The sequence below is a fragment of the Cherax quadricarinatus genome, chromosome 98 (genome assembly GCF_038502225.1).
Source record: "Cherax quadricarinatus isolate ZL_2023a chromosome 98, ASM3850222v1, whole genome shotgun sequence".
Classification (NCBI taxonomy): domain Eukaryota; kingdom Metazoa; phylum Arthropoda; class Malacostraca; order Decapoda; family Parastacidae; genus Cherax; species Cherax quadricarinatus.
This window is the reverse complement of record NC_091389.1, coordinates 10,694,438-10,720,949: the sequence shown is the minus strand read 5'-3', so window position 1 is coordinate 10,720,949 and position 26,512 is coordinate 10,694,438. Positions and strand designations below refer to the sequence as shown.

The 26,512-nt window shown below is 43.2% G+C and overlaps 1 protein-coding gene across 7 annotated transcripts in view; it reads left to right on the top strand.

Annotated features, from left to right (window-relative positions):
- LOC128702563 (longitudinals lacking protein, isoforms H/M/V) overlaps positions 1-26,512 on the top strand; it is a 96,514-nt gene that overhangs the window by 46,200 nt on the left and 23,802 nt on the right. For 2 of the 7 annotated variants that reach the window (XM_070105396.1, XM_053796851.1), the window contains exon 5: positions 2,589-2,855. The exons of 3 other annotated variants lie outside the window; for them this stretch is intronic. In XM_070105396.1, the coding sequence (XP_069961497.1) occupies positions 2,589-2,822 (234 nt within the window). In that variant the 3' untranslated portion in view covers positions 2,823-2,855. Of the gene's footprint in view, positions 1-2,588; positions 2,856-7,570; positions 8,531-26,512 lie in introns of those variants that run through there. 2 more of the 7 variants (XM_053796850.1, XM_053796852.1) reach the window with 2 other exon arrangements.

The window sequence follows — 26,512 nt, the reverse complement described above, 5'->3', positions numbered from 1 at the left end:
TTAAAACTAGACATAGATCAAGGAGTGGTAAATTGTAATTATACATTTTTTAATAATTATAAAAGAGAGGTAGCAAAAGGTTAATACGATTTATAATAGAGAGAAAAAATATTACAATTGGTATACGGTGGTACCTCGAATTTCGGCCGAAATTTGTTCCAGAAGGCTGTTCAAATGCTGTTACCGAACGAATTTGTTCCCATAAGGAATAATGTAAATTAGATTAGTCCATTTCAGACCCCCAAAAATACACTTACAAAAATACACTTACGATAACACTTATAAAAATACACTTATACAGTGGACCCCTGGTTAACGATATTTTTTCACTCCAGAAGTATGTTCAGGTGCCAGTACTGACCGAATTTGTTCCCATAAGGAATATTGTGAAGTAGATTAGTCCATTTCAGACCCCCAAACATACACGTACAAACGCACTTACATAAATACACTTACATAATTGGTCACATTCGGAGGTAATCGTTATGCGGGGGTCCACTGTATAATTGTTCAAGTTGGGAGATGTTTGAAATTCAAGGTACCACTGTAATTTACAATATTACAACAGAGCAATTTTAAGTGTCTATTAATATTGTAGACCGATTTAGTGGCCATAAGTTAAGTGGGATTTCTTGTAGTTCCAGACTGGTTAATTGATTTCAAACATTGAACCGTGTTGGTATTGTTAAGTTTGGGAGATAAGATGATTTTCATTTATAGCTCCAATTTGATTGGATGACAGGGTACCTTTTGCTGGTTCAAGCAATGAATTCCAGATCTTGGGGCCCTTTATATGCATTGTATTTTTGCATAGAGTGAGACGGACACAAGGGATGCCGAAGAGAATTTTATGCCTCGTGTTGTGCCTGCTTGTTCTGTTGTAACTATCAAGGAGAAGTTTGAGAGGAAGGTTTATATTGGAGTTTAATATTCTATATATATATATTGGTTGTAGTAGATCCCCAGATACAAATACCATAGGTGAGGTAAGGTTAGATTATAGTGTGATATAGTGCAAGGAGTGCCATTAAGGGTACACAGTACTGTATCTTGGAAAGATTACCTGCTGTTTTCTAGACTTTCTTGGCTATATGTTTGATCTTCGGTCCACACCAGTAAAAGTTTTCCACGTCAGCAATAAGGTTATCATATTTTCTTGTAACTTTAGTGTTCACTGGTGTAGCACTCTTAAATTTCCTACAACATTTTCTCCTTAGATGTTATTGTAACACAAAAATAGTATGTATAATATACGTAGTAACTTTAAAACACTTAAAACTTTGGAAAGTTCGCAGATGGAACTGAGAGATGCAGAGCTCATGGCAACACACCCAGATTCACTTTTCACTTGTAGAATTAAAGATTATTATTACTATTATAAAATATCATGTATGTGGTGTTAGTATTTTGGGTGGGCGGCCAGATTTATACGTGCTATTTGATACGTGTTCACTGTCGGTTGATACGTGTTCATCTGGCATTATGCATGCGATTGTGAAGTATTTTCCCCACAATACAAACACCGTACATTGTGTACAAGTTGTCTTCACGTTGGTGCAGTAGAATACATACAACAGCAACACTCCCATTCTCATGCAACACAGCTTTTTGAGAGGGAGTGACTCTATTTATGAGTTAAAGCATGCAAAAGGAATGTTTTTCTGCAGTTATCCCCAGTGTACTTTATACATTTTCTCTGGTGGTGTTGTACTAAGAGAGAGATCATCATCTTGCTACCACACCTCAGAGTTACGTTAATTTGTTCTAGTATGGTTGTTTATATTATGTCTATATGATATGTAGCACGTTTCTTATATAATTTTGAAAAAATGTCATAGATGGATTAATGAAAATGTCTATATGACTGTATAATAATGTAATAAATGACATTTAAAGCACCCGTGATTATTATTATTATTATTATTATTATTATTATTATTATTATTATTATTATTATTATTATTATTGCATCTTCAGATAGTGATTTTAATGTAGCCACAAGCCAGCACAGTGTGTAAGTATATTTAGGTACAGGTACACATAAGTACAATTATCATATATATCTCAGTGCTGTCTCAGCCATCGACATACTCTGCCCACTGAGTTTAATTATTTTTAACTTACATTTAAAGTAAGAGCCTTACGGCTCCTCTTTCGTCACAACTTCCCTGAGATGTCATTGTAACATAAGACGAGTATATGTAAAATATGCAGTACCTTTAAAATGCTTACTTTGGAAAGTTTCCAGACGTAATCGAGAGAGACGCGGAGCTCACGGAGGATATAAACACTATCACGCGGATACCGTAATGGCGAATCAGGAGCCGTACAAATGAGTTTTTGGGTATAATTTGAAATGTCCATATTAGCGAAATGCCATAAAGCGGGTCCCCGACTGTACTGTACGGTACAAAAAAGTTTTACAGTTTTATCGCACCATCGTAAAGTCGAAATATCTTAAGTCAGACCATCATAAATCAATGAGCACCTGTATATATTGCGCTAGTCGTTGTCGGGGCAGTTTGTGTGCATGGCAACGTCGCTTGGTGATTGGCCAGTAGTAGTAACTGTTTTCCCTTGTATTTTAGGGACTGGTGATGACCGAGGGGCCGGTGATACGGGACGAGCAGGGTCGCTTGTGCTACCGCTGCTTCTACTGTCCGCGCATTGACTCCGACAAGAGCAAGTGGCGGCGACATCTGCGCACTCACACAGGCGAAAAGCCCTACCAGTGCACCAAATGCCCTTACCGCGCAACTACCAAACATGCCGTCGTGCGACACGACAAGTTCAGACATTCTGTCGAGGGCGTTGCACTCTAGGAGATGCTCCACGGCGAACCCTACTCGACTTCGGTGCAGTTATTTATATTTCTCAATGTGATTTGTGCAGTTACAAACTTGATAAACAGTTAAGCTCCCTTCTTCGCTAGAGTTTTAGTTGACAAATTATGTTTTTTGTTAAGTGAAAAGTTCTTGGTTAGGCAAGGCATTTTTGGTTAGGTGAGGCATTTTTGGTTAGGCGAGGCATTTTTGGTTAGGTGAGGCATTTTTGGTTAGGTGAGGCATTTTTGGTTAGGCGAGGCATTTTTCACATGTAAGGAGGATTTTTTAGTTTAATTTCTGACTGCCCAAAGATGACTTACGAAAAGCAAGAAGCATAACCCAGTTACTGCTACGCAGGTGATTCTTGACTTATGATGGCTCAATTGACGACGTTTCAACTTTACTATGGTGCGGCAGCAATTACTTTGGAGATGAAACTTAAGATAATTACCCAACATGAAGGCAACAAGTCCATAACTTGTATCGTACTGGTATTTAGTTAAAGTAATTATTTGTTTACTTATTCAGTGGCAGTAGTTATTTATTGACTTATTTATTTAGCACGTATTCATATTCATATTCTTATTCATATTCATATTCATATGACACTCTTCAGGTCACTTGTTCTATCTAGGCTGGAATATTGCTGCACACTAACAGCACCTTTCAAGGCAGGTGAAATTGCCGACCTAGAAAATGTACAGAGAACTTTCACGGCGCGCATAACGGAGATAAAACACCTCAATTACTGGGAGTGCTTGAGGTTTCTAAACCTGTATTCCCTGGAACGCAGGCGGGAGAGATACATGATTATATACACCTGGAAAATCCTAGAGGGACTAGTACTGAACTTGCACACGAAAATCACTCACTACGAAAGCAAAAGACTTGGCAGACGATGCACCATCCCCCCAATGAAAAGCAGGGGTGTCACTAGCACGGTAAGAGACCATACAATAAGTGTCAGGGGCCCGAGACTGTTAAACTGCCTCCCAGCATACATAAGGGGGATTACCAACAGACCCTTGGCAGTCTTCAAGCTGACACTGGACAAGCACCTAAAGTCGGTTCCTGACCAGCCGGGCTGTGGCTCGTACGTTGGTTTGCGTGCAGCCAGCAGCAACAGCCTGGTTGATCAGGCTCTGATCCACCAGGAGGCCTGGTCACAGATCGGGCCGCGGGGGCGTTGACCCCCGGAACTCTCCCCAGGTAAACCCCAGGTAACTATGGGTTTGTCAGAATTTAACGCCATCATAAGTTGAGAAGCACCTATACAGTTATCAGTCAGTACTCACCTATTTGCAGGGGTCGAGTCCAAGCTCCTGGCTTCTGGGTGAATCCCCAGTCACTAAAAAGGGTCAAGCATTACCATTGAAATGAAAATCAACCCCGTGGATGACTTATAAACAACCGTACAGTGAACACTTGATACAGTGAACTAATATTGGGTGAGTGATAGTGGCGATTGTGGTGGAAAGAGACGAGATTATACCCGATTGTAACAATGACAAACACTTCTACAATTGATGTATACTGTGGTCAGTGTTGTCTGAATTGCTGTTCTAGTGGATTGGTCCCTGTGCTTACCAAATATTTTAAGTTGAGATCTGTTTGCTTAAGGGTTCAATGAATGGTAAACCCCTTAGTGGGACTGGGAAAAGGGCTGGACATAAGACTTGCCGTGACCGTAGGATTGATAAGGATTGACAGTATGAGAACTGAAGAATAACCCACAATATCAAGGCTGCTACAATTTATAAATAACCCACAATATCAAGGCTGGTACAATTTATAAATAACCCACAATATCAAGGCTGCAACAATTCATAAATAACCCACAATATCAAGGCTGCTACAGTTACAAATAACCCACAATATCAAGGCTGCTACAGTTACAAATGACCCACAATATCAAGGCTGCTACAGTTACTAATAACCCACAATATCAAGGCTGCTACAGTTACTAATAACCCACAATATCAAGGCTACTACAGTTACTAATAACCCACAATATCAAGGCTACTACAGTTACTAATAACCCACAATATCAAGGCTGCTACAGTTACTAATAACCCACAATATCAAGGCTACTACAGTTACTAATAACCCACAATATCAAGGCTACTACAGTTACTAATAACCCACAATATCAAGGCTGCTACAGTTACTAATAATCCACAATATCAAGGCTGCTACAGTTACTAATAACCCACAATATCAAGGCTGCTACAGTTACTAATAACCCACAATATCAAGGCTGCTACAGTTACTAATAACCCACAATATCAAGGCTACTACAGTTACTAATAACCCACAATATCAAGGCTACTACAGTTACTAATAACCCACAATATCAAGGCTGCTACAGTTACTAATAATCCACAATATCAAGGCTACTACAGTTACTAATAACCCACAATATCAAGGCTGCTACAGTTACTAATAACCCACAATATCAAGGCTACTACAGTTACTAATAACCCACAATATCAAGGCTGCTACAGTTACTAATAACCCACAATATCAAGGCTACTACGGTTACAAATGACCCATTGTTCATGAAAGATTAATTACTTGCATCCAGGCATGGTGTGAGAGGTTCGGTCAGTGTGGTGCGGTTCTCGACATATACCTTAAACACCGATATACGCACTGTTGATTTCCAGGCCTTTTCAACCCTGGAAGCCTGGCCTTTTACACAACCTCAATACATAATAAACAAAAAGGCACAATATCATGACGAACAATACACATATAACCCGCGCATAGGAAAGAGAAGCTTACGATGATGTGTAGGTCCCACTAGGACCATTTACACACTACACGTAATATGCGAGGATTTACAAAATATCCGCAGGAGGTGTTGACCCCCAGAACACCCTCCAGGTACATCAGATAAACTCAAACATTAAAATAGTTGCCTGATATCCGCGGGAGGTACCTTCCAAGGCCTACCGTGGATAGTAGTATTTATCAATAAAGATACCCAGGTGTTACACAGGTGTTTTATTCATCAATAAAGATACCCAGGTGTTACATAGGTGTCTTATTCATCAATAAGATATCCAGGTGTTACACAGGTGTCTTATTCATCAATAATGATAACCTGGTGTTACACAGGTGTCTTATTTACAACCTGACAGTGTTGGATTTATTGGAGATTTACAACCTGACAGTGTGGGATTTATTGGAGATTTACAACCTGACAGTGTGGGATTTATTGGAGATTTACAACCTTACATTGTGGGATTTATTGGAGATTTACAACCTTACATTGTGGGATTTATTGGAGATTTACAACCTTACAGTGTGGGATTTATTGGAGATTTACAACCTTACATTGTGGGATTTATTGGAGATTTACAACCTTACATTGTGGGATTTATTGGAGATTTACAACCTTACAGTGTGGGATTTATTGGAGATTTACAACCTTACATTGTGGGATTTATTGGAGATTTACAACCTTACAGTGTGGGATTTATTGGAGATTTACAACCTGACAGTGTGGGATTTATTGGAGATTTACAACCTGACAGTGTGGGATTTATTGGAGATTTACAACCTTACATTGTGGGATTTATTGGAGATTTACAACCTTACATTGTGGGATTTATTGGAGATTTACAACCTTACAGTGTGGGATTTATTGGAGATTTACAACCTTACATTGTGGGATTTATTGGAGATTTACAACCTTACAGTGTGGGATTTATTGGAGATTTACAACCTCACAGTGTGGGATTTACAATATTTCGCTAAAGAAATCTCTCGGGCAGGTTCCTTGATGTTGGTGAAGGGTTCTTGACTCAAGGAATTGGAGTTGCATTTCTAAAACATGATTACCCTCTAGTGCCCAAGGTGCTGTGTGACCCCCTACAGGTTTAGTGCTTGTCCATGAATATGCAGTTATATTAACACTACGAGTAGTGAGAGTGTGATGACCTGTTTGTAGTTATAGGGGTCGAGCCAAGATCGTTGTGTGTCATCTTTGCTGTTGTGTATTTTGTAACGAGTGTGACGACCTGTTTGTAGTTACGGGGGTTGAGCCAAGGTTGTGAATGTAACGAAAAGTGGCAGCAACAAGGGGGCTGCAGCCCCCATAATCTTTATCAGACTCCCCAATATAATAATAATAATAATGATAATAATAAGGTCTCTAGTGCCCTTCAAGCAGAGTCCGACCCTAAGTTCCTCCTGTATAAAAATACTCAAGGCACCCCTGCTAATGGTAGTCTATTATAAAATATATTAAAGTTTGCAGTGATTGTAGCACTCACTACACTACCTCCTCTAGGAGCTGAATCCATTGATTGACCACTCTGCGAAACATTGTATCTCGGGCAGATGCTAAGACTGACACACTGGTCGATTCAGACTGCCATCTGCCATAGCTTCCTCACTCATCCACAAGTTAACTTGTTCTTATCTTTCAATACAGGAAGTCCCTGCATGTACACCACCTGTTTTCATTGTTATACGTTTTCATTGGCTTTTAATTGAGCCGTTGTTCTGTCCGCTGCTATCTCAGGCAGGTAGAACATATTGAACAGTGGCTCAATTTGATACCAACGAAAATGTGGAACAGCGAAAAGGTGGTGATGTGTATGTCAGGTCCTCCTGTATATAGATTATATCTTGCCATGTTGACAAAAATTTCAAGTTTAGCTTTTAATGAATAAGACTTTTAACACTGCTCACGTCTCAAAGATCTGACGAATCTGACACGATTTGTTCCATTATAGGGTGGCGTGCCTGATCAAACTGGCCTCTACCGCTGTCCATATTGCCCCCGGGTGGATCAGTACGAGAGCAAGTGGCTGCGACACCTGCGTATACATACCGGAGAGAAGCCGTACTTTTGCTCGCTCTGCGACTTCCGAGCCAGCACCAAACACTCCGTTGTTAGGCACACTAAAATGAAACACCAGATATGGGGTGGTCTGCCCCAGTGAGATGTATTGAACAATACAGAGTGGTCTAGCATTGTCAAGTAATGTCACTTTACAATGATCTTCCCAGTTAAATAGATTTGTAGCAGTCTGCCCCAGTGATATGCATTGAAAAATATATACTACTAGTTGTCTAGCATTTTAAATTAATGTGCATTTGGAAGAGTCTTTACCAGGAAATAAACCTGAAGTGATCTGCCACACATTGAACATATAGAATGATCTACCATTATAAAAAAATGTACATCTAGGAAAGCCTTTCCCCAGGGAACAAATTTGAAGTGATCTGCCACACATTAGCCCTTAAACTGTCCAAACGTAGATCTACGTTCACGTGCGTAGCGCTCCAAACATAGATCTACTTTTTTTCTACATTTGAAAACATGTAAAATAAAACGTGGATCTACGTTCGGAGCGCTACTCATGTGAACATAGATCTACGTTTGGACAGTTTAAGGGTTAAACACACAGAATAGTCTACCATTGTAATAAAATGTACATTTGGAAAAGCCTTCCCCCAGGGGAACAAATTTGATGTGATCTGCCACAGTGAAATTTATCGTAAACGCACAAGAGTGATGTATCTTTGTAAAATTATATAGCTGACGTATCCTCTTACCCATGAAATGAATATAGAGTTGTACTGCAGTCTGATATATGGATACTGCAGAATATAGAGTTGTACTGCAGTGTGATATATGGATACTGCAGAATATAGAGCTGTACTGCAGTGTGATATATGGATACTGCAGAATATAGAGTTGCAGTACAACTCTATATTCTGCAGTTCCCATATATCACACTGCAGTACAGTGTGATATATGGATACTGCAGAATATAGAGTTGTACTGCAGTGTGATATATGGGAACTGCAGAATATAGAGCTGTACTGCAGTGTGATATATGGATACTGCAGAATATAGAGCTGTACTGCAGTGTGATATATGGGAACTGCAGAATATAGAGCTGTACTGCAGTGTGATATATGGATACTGCAGAATATAGAGCTGTACTGCAGTGTGATATATGGATACTGCAGAATATAGAGCTGCACTGCAGTGTGATATATGGATACTGCAGAATATAGAGCTGTACTGCAGTGTGATATATGGATACTGCAGAATATAGAGCTGTACTGCAGTGTGATATATGGATACTGCAGAATATAGAGCTGTACTGCAGTGTGATATATGGATACTGCAGAATATAGAGCTGTACTGCAGTGTGATATATGGATACTGCAGAATATAGAGCTGTACTGCAGTGTGATATATGGATACTGCAGAATATAGAGCTGTACTGCAGTGTGATATATGGATACTGCAGAATATAGAGCTGTACTGCAGTGTGATATATGGATACTGCAGAATATAGAGCTGTACTGCAGTGTGATATATGGATACTGCAGAATATAGAGTTGTACTGCAGTGTGATATATGGATACTGCAGAATATAGAGCTGTACTGCAGTGTGATATATGGATACTGCAGAATATAGAGTTGTACTGCAGTGTGATATATGGATACTGCAGAATATAGAGTTGTACTGCAGTGTGATATATGGGAACTGCAGAATATAGAGTTGTACTGCAGTGTGATATATGGGAACTGCAGAATATAGAGCTGTACTGCAGTCTGATGTATGGGAACTGCAGAATATAGAGCTGTACTGCAGTCTGATATATGGGAACTGCAGAATATAGAGCTGTACTGCAGTGTGATATATGGATACTGCAGAATATAGAGCTGTACTGCAGTCTGATATATGGGAACTGCAGAATGCTCTAGTATTTTAAGAAAATATACATTGGGAAACATCCTCCCTCCCCATGGAATTAATTTCTAGTTACTGTGTGCTTCATGTATGATAACATTCTTGGAGTGGTCATCTTTGACAGATTTATGATCACCTTAAATTATTCTGTTGAGAATATAATAGTTACCCAAAGTGAAATTCATTTTTAGTTCTCTGGTAGTGTACATGACTCACGAAATCGTAATGACACGACGGGCTGGAGTTTTGAGACTATGACCCCGGGTTCAATCCCGGCCGGGGTATGGTCTGGTAGTGTAGTATAGATGGTGGTAGTAGTAGTAGTAGCAGTAGTAGTAGCAGCAGCAGCAGCAGCAACAGTAGTAGCAGCAGCAGCAACAGCAACAGTAGTAGTAGCGGCAACAGTAGTAGCAGTAGTAGTAGCAGCAACAGTAGTAGCAGCAGCAGCAGCAGCAACAGTAGTAGCAGTAGTAGTAGCAGCAACAGTAGTAGCAGTAGTAGTAGCAGCAGCAGCAACAGCAACAGTAGTAGCAGCAGCAGCAACAGCAACAGTAGTAGCAGCAGCAGCAGCAGCAACAGTAGTAGCAGTAGTAGTAGCAGCAACAGTAGTAGCAGTAGTAGTAGCAGCAGCAACAGTAGTAGCAGCAGCAACAGTAGTAGTAGTAGTAGTAGCAGCAGCAACAGTAGTAGCAGTAGTAGTAGCAGCAGCAACAGTAGTAGTAGTAGTAGTAGCAGCAGCAACAGTAGTAGCAGTAGTAGTAGCAGCAGCAACAGTAGTAGTAGTAGTAGTAGCAGCAGCAACAGTAGTAGCAGTAGTAGTAGCAGCAGCAACAGTAGTAGCAGCAGCAACAGTAGTAGTAGTAGTAGTAGTAGTAGTAGTAGTAGTAGCAATAGTAGTAGTAGTAACTAGTAGTAGTAGCAGCAGCAGCAGTAGTAGCAGTAGTAATAGTAGTAGTAGTAGCACCATTAGTAGTAGTAACAACAGTAGTAGAAGTCATTGTAGGAAATTTTAATAAAATTTATGAAAGTGAGTGAGTGAGGTTGGGAGAGTGAGTGAGGTTGGGAGAGTGAGTGAGTGAGGTTGGGAGAGTGAGTGAGTGAGGTTGGGAGAGTGAGTGAGTGAGGTTGGGAGAGTGAGTGAGTGAGGTTGGGAGAGTGAGTGAGTGAGGTTGGGTGAGTGAGTGAGTGAGGTTGGGAGAGTGAGTGAGTGAGGTTGGGAGAGTGAGTGAGTGAGGTTGGGTGAGTGAGTGAGGTTGGGTGAGTGAGTGAGGTTGGGAGAGTGAGTGAGGTTGGGAGAGTGAGTGAGTGAGGTTGGGAGAGTGAGTGAGGTTGGGAGAGTGAGTGAGTGAGGTTGGGTGAGTGAGTGAGTGAGGTTGGGTGAGTGAGTGAGTGAGGTTGGGAGAGTGAGTGAGGTTGGGTGAGTGAGTGAGGTTGGGAGAGTGAGTGAGGTTGGGAGAGTGAGTGAGTGAGGTTGGGAGAGTGAGTGAGGTTGGGAGAGTGAGTGAGTGAGGTTGGGAGAGTGAGTGAGGTTGGGAGAGTGAGTGAGGTTGGGAGAGTGAGTGAGGTTGGGAGAGTGAGTGAGTGAGGTTGGGAGAGTGAGTGAGGTTGGGAGAGTGAGTGAGGTTGGGAGAGCAAGTGAGGTTGGGAGAGTGAGTGAGTGAGGTTGGGAGAGCAAGTGAGGTTGGGAGAGTGAGTGAGTGAGGTTGGGAGAGTGAGTGAGGTTGGGAGAGTGAGTGAGGTTGGGAGAGTGAGGTTGGGAGAGTGAGTGAATAAGGTTGGGAGAGTGAGTGAGTGAGGTTGGGAGAGTGAGTGAATAAGGTTGGGTGAGTGAGTGAGTGAGGTTGGGAGAGTGAGTGAGGTTGGGTGAGTGAGTGAGGTTGGGAGAGTGAGTGAGGTTGGGTGAGTGAGTGAGTGAGGTTGGGAGAGTGAGTGAGGTTGGGTGAGTGAGTGAGTGAGGTTGGGAGAGTGAGTGAGGTTGGGTGAGTGAGTGAGGTTGGGAGAGTGAGTGAGGTTGGGTGAGTGAGTGAGTGAGGTTGGGAGAGTGAGTGAGGTTGGGTGAGTGAGTGAGTGAGGTTGGGAGAGTGAGTGAGGTTGGGTGAGTGAGTGAGGTTGGGAGAGTGAGTGAGGTTGGGTGAGTGAGTGAGGTTGGGTGAGTGAGTGAGTGAGGTTGGGAGAGTGAGTGAGGTTGGGAGAGTGAGTGAGGTTGGGAGAGTGAGTGAGGTTGGGAGAGTGAGTGAATAAGGTTGGGAGAGTGAGTGAGTGAGGTTGGGAGAGTGAGTGAGTGAGGTTGGGAGTGAGTGAGGTTGGGAGAGTGAGTGAGGTTGGGAGAGTGAGTGAGTGAGGTTGGGAGAGGGAGTGAGTGAGGTTGGGAGAGGGAGTGAGTGAGGTTGGGAGAGTGAGTGAGAGGTTGGGAGAGTGAGTGAGTGAGGGGAGAGTGAGTGAGTGAGGTTGGGAGAGTGAATGAGGTTGGGAGAGTGAGTGAGTGAGGTTGGGAGAGTGAGTGAGTGAGGTTGGGAGAGTGAGTGAGTGAGGTTGGGAGAGTGAGTGAGTGAGGTTGGGAGAGTGAGTGAGTGAGGTTGGGAGAGTGAGTGAGGTTGGGAGAGTGAGTGAGTGAGGTTGGGAGAGTGAGTGAGTGAGGTTGGGAGAGTGAGTGAGTGAGGTTGGGAGAGTGAGTGAGGTTGGGAGAGTGAGTGAGTGAGGTTGGGAGAGTGAGTGAGTGAGAGGTTGGGAGAGTGAGTGAGGTAGGGAGAGTGAGTGAGGTTGGGAGAGTGAGTGAGTGAGAGGTTGGGAGAGTGAGTGAGGTAGGGAGAGTGAGTGAGGTTGGGAGAGTGAGTGAGTGAGGTTGGTAGAGTGAGTGAGGTAGGGAGAGTGAGTGAGTGAGGTAGGGAGAGTGAGTGAGGTAGGGAGAGTGAGTGAGTGAGGTAGGGAGAGTGAGTGAGTGAGGTAGGGAGAGTGAGTGAGGTAGGGAGAGTGAGTGAGGTAGGGAGAGTGAGTGAGGTAGGGAGAGTGAGTGAGGTAGGGAGAGTGAGTGAGGTAGGGAGAGTGAGTGAGGTAGGGAGAGTGAGTGAGTGAGGTAGGGAGAGTGAGTGAGGTAGGGAGAGTGAGTGAGTGAGGTAGGGAGAGTGAGTGAGGTAGGGAGAGTGAGTGAGTGAGGTAGGGAGAGTGAGTGAGTGAGGTAGGGAGAGTGAGTGAGGTAGGGGTGAGGTGGGAGGTGGGTGGTAGGGGTGGGAGTGGTGGGTGGGGTAGGGAGTGGGAGTGAGTGAGGGTTGGGGTGGGGTGGGGAGGTGGTGGGGTGGGGAGGTAGGTGAGGTGGGAGGTGGGGTGGGGTGGGAGAGTGGGTGAGGTGGGAGGTGGTGGGGTAGGGAGGTGGGTGGGGTGGGAGGTGGGGTGGGTGGGGGGGGTGGAGGTGGTGGGGTGGGGAGGGGAGGTGGTGGGTGGGGAGGAGGTGGGGTGGGGGGGGAGGAGTGGGTGGGGTGGGGAGGTGGTGGTGAGGAGGTGGGTGGGGTGGGGAGGTGGTGGGGTGGGGAGGTGGGTGGGGTAGGGGAGGTGGAGTGGTGGGGTGGGGAGGAGGTGGGTGGGTGGGGTGGGGAGGGAGGTGGGTGGGGTGGGGAGGTGGGTGGGGAGGTGGGTGGGAGGTGGGTGGTGGGGTGGGGAGGTGGGTGGGATGGGAGGTGGGAGGTGGGTGGGGTGGGAGGTGGGAGTGGGGTGGGGTGGGGGAGGAGGTGGGTGAGGTGGGGAGGTGGGAGTGGGGTGGGGTGGGAGGTGGTGGGAGGTGGGGAGGTGGTGGGTGGGGTGGGGAGGTGGTGGGAGGTGGGGTGGGGAGGTGGGAGGTGGGTGGGGAGGTGGGGTGGAGGTGGGGAGGTGAGGGGTGGGGTGAGGAGGTGGTGGGGTGGGGTGGGAGGTGGTGGTGGGGTGGGAGGTGGGGTGGGGTGGGAGGTGGTGGGGTGGGATGGGGAGGGGTGGTAGGGTGGGGTGGGGAGGTGGAGTGGGTGGGGAGGTAGGGTGGGTGGATGAGGTGGGTGGGGTGGGAGGGAGGTGGGAGTGGGTGGGGTGGGGAGGTGGGAGTGGGATGGAGGTGGAGTGGTGGGGTGGGGAGGTGGTGGGTGGGGTGGGGAGGTGGTGGGGTGGGAGGTGGAGTGGGGTGAGGTGGTGGGGTATGGGAGAGTGGGTGAGATGGGGAGGTGGGTGTGGGAGGTGGAGGGTGGGGTGGGGAGGTGGGGTGGGGAGGTGGGTGGGGTGGGGAGGAGTGGTGTAGTGGGGAGTGGGGTGGGGTGGGAGGTGGGGTGGGGAGGTGGGGAGGGAGGTGGTGGGGTGGGAGGTGGTGGGAGGTGGGGGAGGAGGTGGTGGGTGAGTGGGTGGAGGTGGGTGGGGGGGAGGGTGGGTGGTGGGGTGGAGGTGGGTGGAGGGGTGGGGAGGTGGTGGGGATGAAGTGGGAGTGGGTGGTGGGGTAGGGATGGGTGAGGTGGGGTGGGTGAGGTGGGAGGTGGGTGGGGTGGGGAGGTGGGTGGTGGGAGGTGGGGAGGTAGGGAGGTGGTGGGAGGTGGGGTGGGGTGGGTGGAGGGGTGGGTGGGGTGGGGAGTGGGGAGGTGGGAGGTGGGAGGTGGTGGGGTGGGGAGGTGGGGAGGTGGGAGGTGGGGTGGGGGGGAGGTAGGGTGGGGTAGGTGGGTGGGGTGGGAGGTGGTGGGGAGGTGGGGATAGTCATTAACCACATTAGTGAACACTGGAGGAACTTTGAACCTTAAACACTCATTTGTACATCAAAAACTGTTTTAACACTTTACAAATAATAATATGGAGTGAGTAATGGTGAAAGTGTTTTCTTCTTTTTTTGGGTCACCCAGCCTAGACGAGGGGCAGCCAGTGTGTTAAATATTACTAAGTTAGTGCTCATGGAATCATCTGAATTGTGATATTCATGAACCTCGGGTAAGACAGTTGAGTGAATGATGGTGAATGCTTTTTTTTTTTTGGTTGACACTACCTTGGTGGGTCACTGTGTGACCTCTGATATACCTACGACCAGTTTCCAGAGTTCTTAACTTGTACCCCAACCTCAATGTTATTACAATTATTATTAGTAATAGCAGTAGTAGCAGTAATAGTTGTGATATTATTATTATTATTAGTGGTATTATTATTATTATCATTATTTTCATGAAAGCAGAAGTGTAATAAAGTTGGTAGAATTACCGACAACATGTAAAGTAAAAGGACACAAGTGCAACTAATGTGACATTTATTGTGGCAACGTTTCGCTCTCCAGGAGCTTTATCAAGCCATTACAAACAATACACGGACACAGAGGGTATATAAAGGCTCAGAGTGAGGTGAATACTAGTGAGGTACCATTTCGATGTTCACTAGTGGTAGTAGTAGTAGTAGTAGTAGTAGTAGTAGTGGTAGTGACAAAAGCAGTTAATTCGTACATGAGTAAAAGGATATAAAAGCTATTACTTGGGTAACATAAAAATATTTTTATGTTACCCAAGTAATAGCTTTTACTCATGTACGAATTAATTGCTTTTGTCACTACTACTACTACTACTACTACTACTACTACCACTAGTGAACATCGAAATGGTACCTCACTAGTATTCACCTCACTCTGAGCCTTTATATACCCTCTGTGTCCGTGTATTGTTTGTAATGGCTTGATAAAGCTCCTGGAGAGCGAAACGTTGCCACAATAAATGTCACATTAGTTGCACTTGTGTCCTTTTACTTTACAAAGCAGAAGTGGAATAACTCACATATAATGAGAACTTAGAGAAGAAAGTGTAACTATTATTTCAGTCCACCCTGCACCATTGTCAAGTCACAACTGAGTGAGAAACCCCAAAGAAGGCCAGAAGACAGTTCTTGAAAGAGGGGAGAGATGATAGTAGTAGTAATAGTAGTAGTAACAACAGTATATCAGTAATATGTACTCCGTATGTACAGTAAGTCCGCAACTTACATATTGAAAATCTTTTCTGTTGTGTATAATATCATTATTATACACAAAACAGGTCATCAACGTGTTCATAACTTGAAGACTTCTGTATTAGTAATATTATACACAATACAGGTCCTCAACGTGTTCATAACTTGAAGACTTCTGTATTAGTAATATTATACACAATACAGGTCATCAACGTGTTCATAACTTGAAGACTTCTGTATTAGTAATATTATACACAATACAGGTCCTCAACGTGTTCATAACTTGAAGACTTCTGTATTAGTAATATTATACACAATACAGGTCCTCAACGTGTTCATAACTTGAAGACTTCTGTATTAGTAATATTATACACAATACAGGTCATCAACGTGTTCATAACTTGAAGACTTCTGTATTAGTAATATTATACACAATACAGGTCCTCAACGTGTTCATAACTTGAAGACTTCTGTATTAGTAATATTATACACAATACAGGTCCTCAACGTGTTCATAACTTGAAGACTTCTGTATTAGTAATATTATACACAATACAGGTCATCAACGTGTTCATAACTTGAAGACTTCTGTATTAGTAATATTATACACAATACAGGTCCTCAACGTGTTCATAACTTGAAGACTTCTGTATTAGTAATATTATACACAATACAGGTCCTCAACGTGTTCATAACTTGAAGACTTCTGTATTGGTAATATTATACACAATACAGGTCATCAACGTGTTCATAACTTGAAGACTTCTGTATTAGTAATATTATACACAATACAGGTCCTCAACGTGTTCATAACTTGAAGACTTCTGTATTAGTAATATTATACACAATACAGGTCCTCAACGTGTTCATAACTTGAAGACTTCTGTATTAGTAATATTATACACAATACAGGTCCTCAACGTGTTCATAACTTGAAGACTTCTGTATTAGTAATATTATACACAATACAGGTCATCAACGTGTTCATAACTTGAAGACTTCTGTATTAGTAATATTATACACAATACAGGTCCTCAACGTGTTCATAACTTGAAGGCTTCTGTATTAGTAATATTATACACAATACAGGTCCTCAACGTGTTCATAACTTGAAGGCTTCTGTATTAGTAATATTATACACAATACAGGTCCTCAACGTGTTCATAACTTGAAGACTTCTGTATTAGTAATATTATACACAATCCAGGAAGCCCCCAATGTGTTAGTAAGTTGAGGATTTACTGTATTCAGTTGTATATGGGTCTTCCCTGTCTGTTACTGTAGTGATAATAGAGTACCGGACAAGAAGGGCCCACATACAGGTCAATACAAGAGTACATATTACTGACAGATACACTGTGAAGAACAGTCAATGGAATGGGTGGAATTTGAATGCCATGGGTTCAAACAGTCACGAAATTACAGTTTTGTGACTTACGGCACTAAACTTATTAGGGTCGTTAAGCACCTTTGGTTTGGGAGACAATTATTCCATTGATAGAGGAAGTTGTAGAACACGAAGGGTAATACAATGCTTGGAAATTGGCAGGTGATCCAGCGGGATCTTAGGAAGGTGAAAAATATCTCCAATTCCTTGAATCAAGATCCCTTCATCAGTCTGAAGAAAGTTTTTTGAAGGTATCGTGTATGTGCGAATATCTTGTTAAATTTTTTACCACTAGTGAGGACGGACAGATGCACGTAACTGATTATTATTGTAATAATTGTCTCAGTCTGGGGTGGAGGTCACCCCAGGAAGGTCTGGGGTGGAAGTCACCCCAGGAAGGTCTGGGGTGGAAGTCACCCCAGGAAGGTCTGGGGTGGAAGTCACCCCAGGAAGGTCTGGGGTGGAGGTCACCCCAGGAAGGTCTGGGGTGGAGGTCACTCCAGGAAGGTCTGGGGTGGAAGTCACCCCAGGAAGGTCTGGGGTGGAAGTCACCCCAGGAAGGTCTGGGGTGGAAGTCACCCCAGGAAGGTCTGGGGTGGAGGTCACCCCAGGAAGGTCTGGGGTGGAAGTCACCCCAGGAAGGTCTGGGGTGGAGGTCACTCCAGGAAGGTCTGGGGTGGAGGTCACCCCAGGAAGGTCTGGGTGGAGGTCACCCCTGGAAGGTCTGGGGTGGAGGTCACCCCAGGAAGGTCTGGGGTAGAGGTGGTTTTATCACTAGGGACTTGAACATCCAGCAGCCTTGTATGAGTGTGTTAGATCACGAAGGTTTTGTTTTTCTACCGAAGAAAGTGTGTTCGGAGTGTGTGGTCACTGGTGTGCCAGCAGAGTTGTACCTAAGTCGACACTTCTTCAGTCATATTATTGTTATGGGGGAGCACTAAACCCATAGGAATTATACAGCACCTGTGGGAGGGGGAGGGATGGAAGGTATTCAGGCTCAATTTAGGGAACTGAAGCACAGATCCAATTCCCTAGATCAAGAGCCCCTCACCAGTATCAAAGAACCTTCCATGAGGGGCCTTTACTGTCACAGAAATAAATAATGACTTTTATCTTGTAAGATAAGTCTGGTAGACGTTTTGGTGCTGGTATACTGTATACAGGTGCTGGTATACTGTATACAGGTGCTGATATACTGTATACAGGTGCTGGTATACTGTATACAGGTGCTGGTATACTGTACACAGGTGCTGGTATACTGTATACAGGTGCTGGTATACTGTATACAGGTGCTGGTATACTGTATACAGGTGCTGGTATACTGTACACAGGTGCTGGTATACAGGTGCTGGTATACTGTATACAGGTGCTGGTATACTGTATACAGGTGCTGGTATACTGTATACAGGTGCTGGTATACTGTACACAGGTGCTGGTATACTGTATACAGGTGCTGGTATACTATATACAGGTGCTGGTATACTATATACAGGTGCTGGTATACTGTATACAGGTGCTGGTATACTGTATACAGGTGCTGGTATACTGTATACAGGTGCTGGTATACTGTATACAGGTGCTGGTATACTGTACACAGGTGCTGGTATACTGTACACAGGTGCTGGTATACTGTACACAGGTGCTGGTATACTGTATACAGGTGCTGGTATACTGTACACAGGTGCTGGTATACTGTACACAGGTGCTGGTATACTGTACACAGGTGCTGTTATACTGTACACAGGTGCTGGTATACTGTATACTTTATACAGGTGCTGGTATACTGTACACAGGGGCTGGTATACTGTAGGTGCTGTATACAGGTGCTGGTATACTGAACACAGGTGCTGGTATACTGTATACAGGTGCTGGTATACTGTACACAGGTGCTGGTATACTGTACACAGGTGATGGTATACTGTACACAGGTGCTGGTATACTGTACACAGGTGATGGTATACTGTACACAGGTGATGGTATACTGTACACAGGTGCTCCTCAACTCAGGATATTGCAACTTTACAATGGTGCAAAAGCAATTTGGAGATGAAACCCGAGATAATTACCCAACATGAAGGCATTAAATCCCTAACTTTTATTCATTTATTGACTTTTCATTACTGGTACAGTGGACCCTCACCTAATGATATTAATTGGTACCCGAGAACGAATATCATTAGGCGAGTTTTTTAGCGTTAGCCGAGGCAAAATGTTAGTGTTAAAATGTATCGTTTGGCGAATTTAACGTTATGCGATGCTTTTGTTAGGCGAGGGTCCACTGTATTTAGTTAGTTACATTAATTATTTGTTTACTTATTCAGTGGCAGTAGTTGTTTATTTCCTTATTTATTTATCTTGTATTCACATTTCGTCTTACGAAATTTTTTATTTACAAGATTACGACTTACGACATTTTTTGACACGATATTTTTCACTCACAATATTTTTGACTTATGATGGGTTTGTCAGAATGTATGCCATTGTAAGTTGATGAGCGCCTGTATAGACGACCAGATGCAGTGTCTTTGTGATAAACCGGGGATGTGCGTTACAAAGACATTATACACTTACAACAGCATCACTTGTAATCGGACATTTTGAGCTTTTCAAATTTTGAGAAACTTTACCCTCGAGGGTAAATACTGTGTGATAGTGCACTCTGCTGTAAGTGTCAGTATATTAGTCTACTTGTGGGCTTTATGGTCTTTAATGACACTGGTGAAGACAAGCCTGGGAGTAGGAATGTGTGTGTGTGTGTGTGTGTGCACTCGCCTAGTTGTGGTTGTCGGGGTCACGTCACAGCTCCTGGCTGTGTGTGTTTGTTTTTGTTCTCGTGAGAGAGTAAGTCAAATAACGTTCTCCTGAGAGCTGTTCACTCTGGTGGTAGTAAGTTTGTTCATCGTGTTATTTAGTTTACACTTGTTTGATGTTATTTATACTTTGTGCTGAATCGAGGACGTTCATCAAATTTGTTTTTAGTCAATTTTAAGTTAATTCGACTTAGGAAATATTTTGTGTATTTATTTAACAAACCAAATTTTAATAATGTTGATGTGAAAGAGGGACGTAAAGTTTATAGATGCTGAAATTTTAAACTTAGAGCAATGTTTATCAAGCAGGATAAGTTGAAGTGATCTTCTGGCAACTTAGCTCTTGGGCCCTCAAGAACACTAACAAGAATGTCAAGTTTGGTGTCTTCAGACCTTCCTCATTGTTCATTCATCTTGCATCATCATGATTGATTCATACTATCCTGGTTGAGTTTCTTCAACCTTCATTGTTTATTTATTCTCACAGCTCATACTATCCTGGTTGAGTTCTCATTATTCATTCTCACAGCTCATACTATCCTGGTTGAGTTCTCATTATTCATTCTCACAGCTCATACTATCCTGGTTGAGTTCTCATTATTCATTCTCACAGTTCATACTATCCTGGTTGAGTTCTCATTATTCATTCTCACAGCTCATACTATCCTGGTTGAGTTCTCATTATTCATTCTCACAGTTCATACTATCCTGGTTGAGTTCTCATTATTCATTCTCACAGCTCATACTATCCTGGTTGAGTTCTCATTATTCATTCTCACAGCTCATACTATCCTGGTTGAGTTCTCATTATTCATTCTCACAGTTCATACTATCCTGGTTGAGTTCTCATTATTCATTCTCACAGTTCATACTATCCTGGTTGAGTTCTCATTATTCATTCTCACAGTTCATACTATCCTGGTTGAGTTCTCATTATTCATTCTCACAGCTCATACTATCCTGGTTGAGTTCTCATTATTCATTCTCACAGTTCATACTATGCTGGTTGAGTTCTCATTATTCATTCTCACAGTTCATACTATCCTGGTTGAGTTCTCATTATTCATTCTCACAGTTCATACTATCCTCGTTGAGTTCTCATTATTCATTCTCACAGTTCATACTATCCTGGTTGAGTTCTCATTATTCATTCTCACAGCTCATACTCTCCTGGTTGAGTTCTCATTATTCATTCTCACAGCTCATACTATGCTGGTTGAGTTCTCATTATTCATTCTCACAGCTCATACTATCATGGTTGAGTTCTCATTATTCATTCTCACAGTTCATACTATCCTGGTTGAGTTCTCATTATTCATTCTCACAGCTCATACTATGCTGGTTGAGTTCTCATTATTCATTCTCACAGTTCATACTATCCTGGTTGAGTTCTCATTATTCATTCTCACAGCTCATACTATCCTGGTTGAGTTCTCATTATTCATTCTCACAGTTCATACTATCCTGGTTGAGTTCTCATTATTCATTCTCACAGCTCATACTATCCTGGTTGAGTTCTCATTATTCATTCTCACAGCTCATACTATCCTGGTTGAGTTCTCATTATTCATTCTCACAGTTCATACTATCCTGGTTGAGTTCTCATTATTCATTCTCACAGCTCATACTATCCTGGTTGAGTTCTCATTATTCATTCTCACAGCTCATACTATCCTGGTTGAGTTCTAATAATTCATTCATCTCCCAGCTCATACAATCATGCTTGCAGACATTTGGATCATTCCAAGCTGCATGACATGCTTGACCAATGTTGGGCTCCAAGCTGGTTCCAGGTACTCAGTGATGGGCGTTGATGATGACTTTAACCGCTCTGGAAGCTCTCACTGGCTTTTATTCAAACATGATTGTACATATGCATTTGCAGCTCTGTTTTAGCTGAATTCATTGTTAGTCTGGCAAAGTCATCGTGGTTCGACAGTTTGCCGTTTCAGGATTCACCTGAAAATGTTGTTCGGAGTATTTTTAAATAACAAAAAGGGCACAATACCGTGACTGGAACATTACACAAATAACCCACACACAGGAGACAGAAATTTATGATGTTTCAGTCCCAAATGGACCGTTAACTAGTCACACACTGACATTCGGTCCAAGTCGGACCGAAACATCGTCATAAATTTCTTTCTCCTATGTGTGGGTTATTTGTGCAGTATTTTTAAATATTTTGTTGACTTTTAAAGGAAAAAGTTATGGGATACACTTACAAGACTGTGTTATATTTTTTGGGTGAGAAAAGTCAAGTTATGGGTGGCAATATAGGTGCTCCTCGACTTAGGATATTTTAACTTTACGGTGGAGATGAAACTTGAGATAATTACCCAACTTGAAGGCAACAAGTCCCTAACTTGTATTCATTTACAGTGGACCCCCGGTTAACGAACTTTTTTCATTCCAGTAGTATGTTCAGGTGCCAGTACTGACCGAATTTGTTCCCATAAGGAATATTGTGAAGTAGATTAGTCCATTTCAGACCCCCAAACATACACGTACAAACGCACTTACATAAATACACTTACATAATTGGTCGCGTTTGGAGGTGATCGTTAAGCGGGGGTCCACTGTATTTACTTTTCAGTATTGGTATTTAGTTACAATAATTCTTTACTTACTTATTCAGTGGCAGTAGTTATTTATTGACTTATTTATTTAGCATATCATAGTTGACTTATGATATTCTTGGCTTATGATGGATTCATCAGAACGTAACCTCATCGTAAGTCAAGGACCACCTGTATACAGCATCTCCTCACTTAGCGACGTACTCGTTTACTGATGCCTGGGATTTACGACAGGCTCCCTGACCAGTATGCATACCTAAATAATATACTATATTAAGAGCTGATTTCCTCTATTCTGTTTATTACAATATACAGTGCACTACTGTATAAACATTTTAAAAATATACATTTAAACAATATTAAAGGTGGTTGACATTATAATATGCTCCTCACTTAGCCACAAGTTTGTTTACCGACGTGGTCTTAGGAACGAAATTCCATCGTTCAGTGAGGAGAGGCTGTATTGTGTCATGATTGTCATGTGGATCATGGGATTCAAGAGATTTCCTCCATTATCTATGCATGAAAGCAAATATAATACATTGTGAACCACTTAAATTTACCTGGCAATGAGAGGCATCATTGCCATGTCAGACTTGTTGGATTCAACTTAAAAATTTTTATTTTAAATTGTTGCAAAATACATTGGACCCCCGCCTAACGATATTATTTCAATCCAGAAGTCTGTATGGGTGCTGTTATAGACCGAATTTGTTCCCATAAGAAATATTGTGAATTAAATTAGTCCATTTCAGACCCCCAAACATACACATACAAACACACTTACATAAATACACTTACATAATTGGTCGAGTTGGGAGCAGATCGTTAGGCGGGGGTCCACTGTATTAGTAATCCCATTTTGGCCAAACTAGTACCAAGACTATTATTTTTTGTAATGGGTCTAGTACAAGGTGTATAGAGGAGCAGTTGTGGTGTGGAGGTTAGTGTTCTTGTAGTACAACTTCCACCCACATACCGTACATTAGGTTGAGTGAGAGAAGAGAGTGAGTGTGTGCGTTTACTCACCTCACCTATATATATGTATGTGTGTACTCCTATACGTGTGTGTGTGTGTATGTGTATGTGTGTGCACATGTATGTGTTCTCACCTCTTTGTAGTTGCAGGGGTCAAGTCACAGCTCCTGGCCTCTATGTGTGTGTGTGTGTGTGTGTGTATGTGCTTGTTTGTGTGTGATAAATGTGTGTGAGAGATAATGATGTTCCATACACCATACATTTAGTATTGTAAATAAGATCAATCTTGTATAATAACATGAGTGTATATAGTGATGATGCATGTTGTTTGGAGCGCAAGGAGAGAGCCACCGCCTGGTATGTACTTGATTGTCAACACAAACCATATTTTATGTAAGGTCTTATCCTCATTATTTTATATAAATTATTTAGAAATACAGTATATATCTGTTTTACTTAACCCAAAATTATATAAGAAAGACGAGGAAGAATCTACGGTAATTTATCGTCCTTGAACACCTGTTTCTTCAACAAATTAACAAATACGGCCTATTTTTCTTTTTCTTTTCAAAAATATTTGCTTCTATAAGTACGTGTACGAGGTATACAGGTCATAGCTGACATCAGTAACGTACGTACTGCTATATAGAAAGCCGCTTGTTACGCAGAACATTTTGGAAAAATTAGGTCAGTTTTGTCCCAGGATGCCACCCACACCAGTCCACTAACACCCAGGATGTGACTCATACCAGTCCACTAACACCCAGGATGCCACCCACACCAGTCCACTAATACCCAGAATGCCACCCATGCCAGTCCACTGACACCCAGCATGCCACCCACACCAGTCCACTACCACCCAGGATGTGACCCACACCAGTCCACTACCACCCAGGATGTGACCCACACCACCAGTCCACTAACACCCAGGATGACCCACACCAGTCCACTAACACCCAGGATGTGACCCACACCACCAGTCCACTAACACCCAGGATGTGACCCACACCACCAGTCCACTAACACCCAGGATGCCACCCACACCAGTCCACTAACACCCAAGATGCCACCCATGCCAGTCCACTGACACCCAGCATGCCACCCACACCAGTCCACTACCACCCAGGATGTGACCCACACCAGTCCACTACCACCCAGGATGTGACCCACACCACCAGTCCACTAACACCCAGGATGACCCACACCAGTCCACTAACACCCAGGATGTGACCCAAACCACCAGTCCACTAACACCCAGGATGCCACCCACACCAGTCCACTAACACCCAGAATGCCACCCATGCCAGTCCACTGACACCCAGCATGCCACCCACACCAGTCCACTACCACCCAGGATGTGACCCACACCAGTCCACTACCACCCAGGATGTGACCCACACCACCAGTCCACTAACACCCAGGATGACCCACACCAGTCCACTAACACCCAGGATGTGACCCACACCACCAGTCCACTACCACCCAGGATGTGACCCACACCACCAGTCCACTAACACCCAGGATGTGACCCACACCAGTCCACTAACACCCAGGTACCCATTTTATACTGACGGGTGAACTGGGACGGGTGTCTTAAGGAAACACGTCCTAATGTTTTCCAGCCGTACCGGTGATTCGATCTCTGGACCTGTGTGTGAGCCGAGTGCACTAGCGATCAGGCTACGGGTCATGAGGCTGATGAGGAACAGCCTGGTTGATCAGGCCCTGATCCACTATGAGGCCTGGTCACAGACGGGGTCACGGGGGCGTTGATCCCTGAAACACTCTCCAGGTATACACTTGCACTTCAGACCGTCCGTACATGAATAACTTGCACATAGGAGAGAGAAACTTACGACATTGTTTCGGTCCGATGTAGACCATAAACTAGTTACACACTGACACATGAAGGTAGGGGAGCCAGTATATATACAACAGGAAGACAAGAACCATCACTGATAAAGTCACTGGACGGTGACTTTATCAGTGCAATACAAGGACATAATGTGAAGACTGTAGAACTATACAGTGGACCCCCGCATAACGATCACCTCCGAATGTGACCAATTATGTAAGTGCGTTTGTACGTGTATGTTTGGGGGTCTGAAATGGACTAATCTACTTCACAATATTCCTTATGGGAACAAATTCGGTCAGTACTGGCACCTGAACATACTTCTGGAGTGAAAAAATATCGTTAACCGGGGGTCCACTGTATATAGGTAATCAGTCCCTCAGTCTTGTAGAACTTCAGACCGTCCGTACAAGAATAACTTGTACATAGGAGAGAGAAACTTATGGCATTGTTTCAGTCCAACGTAGACCATAAACTAGTTACACACTGACACATGAAGGTAGGGGAGCCAGTATATATACGACAGGAAGACAAGAACAGTCACTGATAAAGTCACTGGACGGTGACTTTATCAGTGGAATACAAGGACATAATGTGAAGACTGTAGAACTATATATAGGTAATCAGTCCCTCAGTCTTGTAGAACTATACACACAAGACAGTGAAAGATAAAGTAATCAGTTGCTGAACCTCAGGTGATGGTGCTGGTTAATGCAACACCTGTGTTGGGCACTGTACAGTGGGACCTGGATGTAAGACAATACTCATTGTGTGGTTAATTTCCCTTAATGATATTGGTTATTTAAACCCTCTTAATGATATTGTTTGGTTAATTCTTCCACCATCCAGACCCATGAAATGAAAACACAGTGGTACCTCGAATTTCGAACATCTCCCAACTCGAACAATTATGTAAGTGTATTTTTGTAAGAGTATTTTTGTAAGTGTATTTTTGGGGGTCCGAAATGAACTAATTTAATTTACATTATTCCTTATGGGAACAAATTTGTTTGGTAACGGCACTCAAACAGCTTTCTGGAACAAATAAAGTTCGTAACTCAAGGTACCACTGTACTCTCAGTGTCCATAAATTAAAAAAAAGTACTTCTGAAATGGTAGAGGATCTTTTTACTGAAGATAATGACACTAGAAGTACAAAATTTGATGGAAAGCTTACAGAATTACGCTGATGCAAAGTTGGCAGTCTGCGTGGAATTGTCAGCAGCGATTAGCCCACTTGGAGTTCTATTTTGCTCACTTGGAGTCTATTTAGCCCACTTGCAGTCCTATTAGCCCTCTTAGAGTCCTATTTAACCCACTTGGAGTCCCATTTAGCGCTCTTGGAGTCTAACCCACTTGGAGTCCTATTTTGCCTGCTTGGAGTCCTATTTTAAGCACTTCCATTGCTCCATTTGACCAAATTCTTTGCTG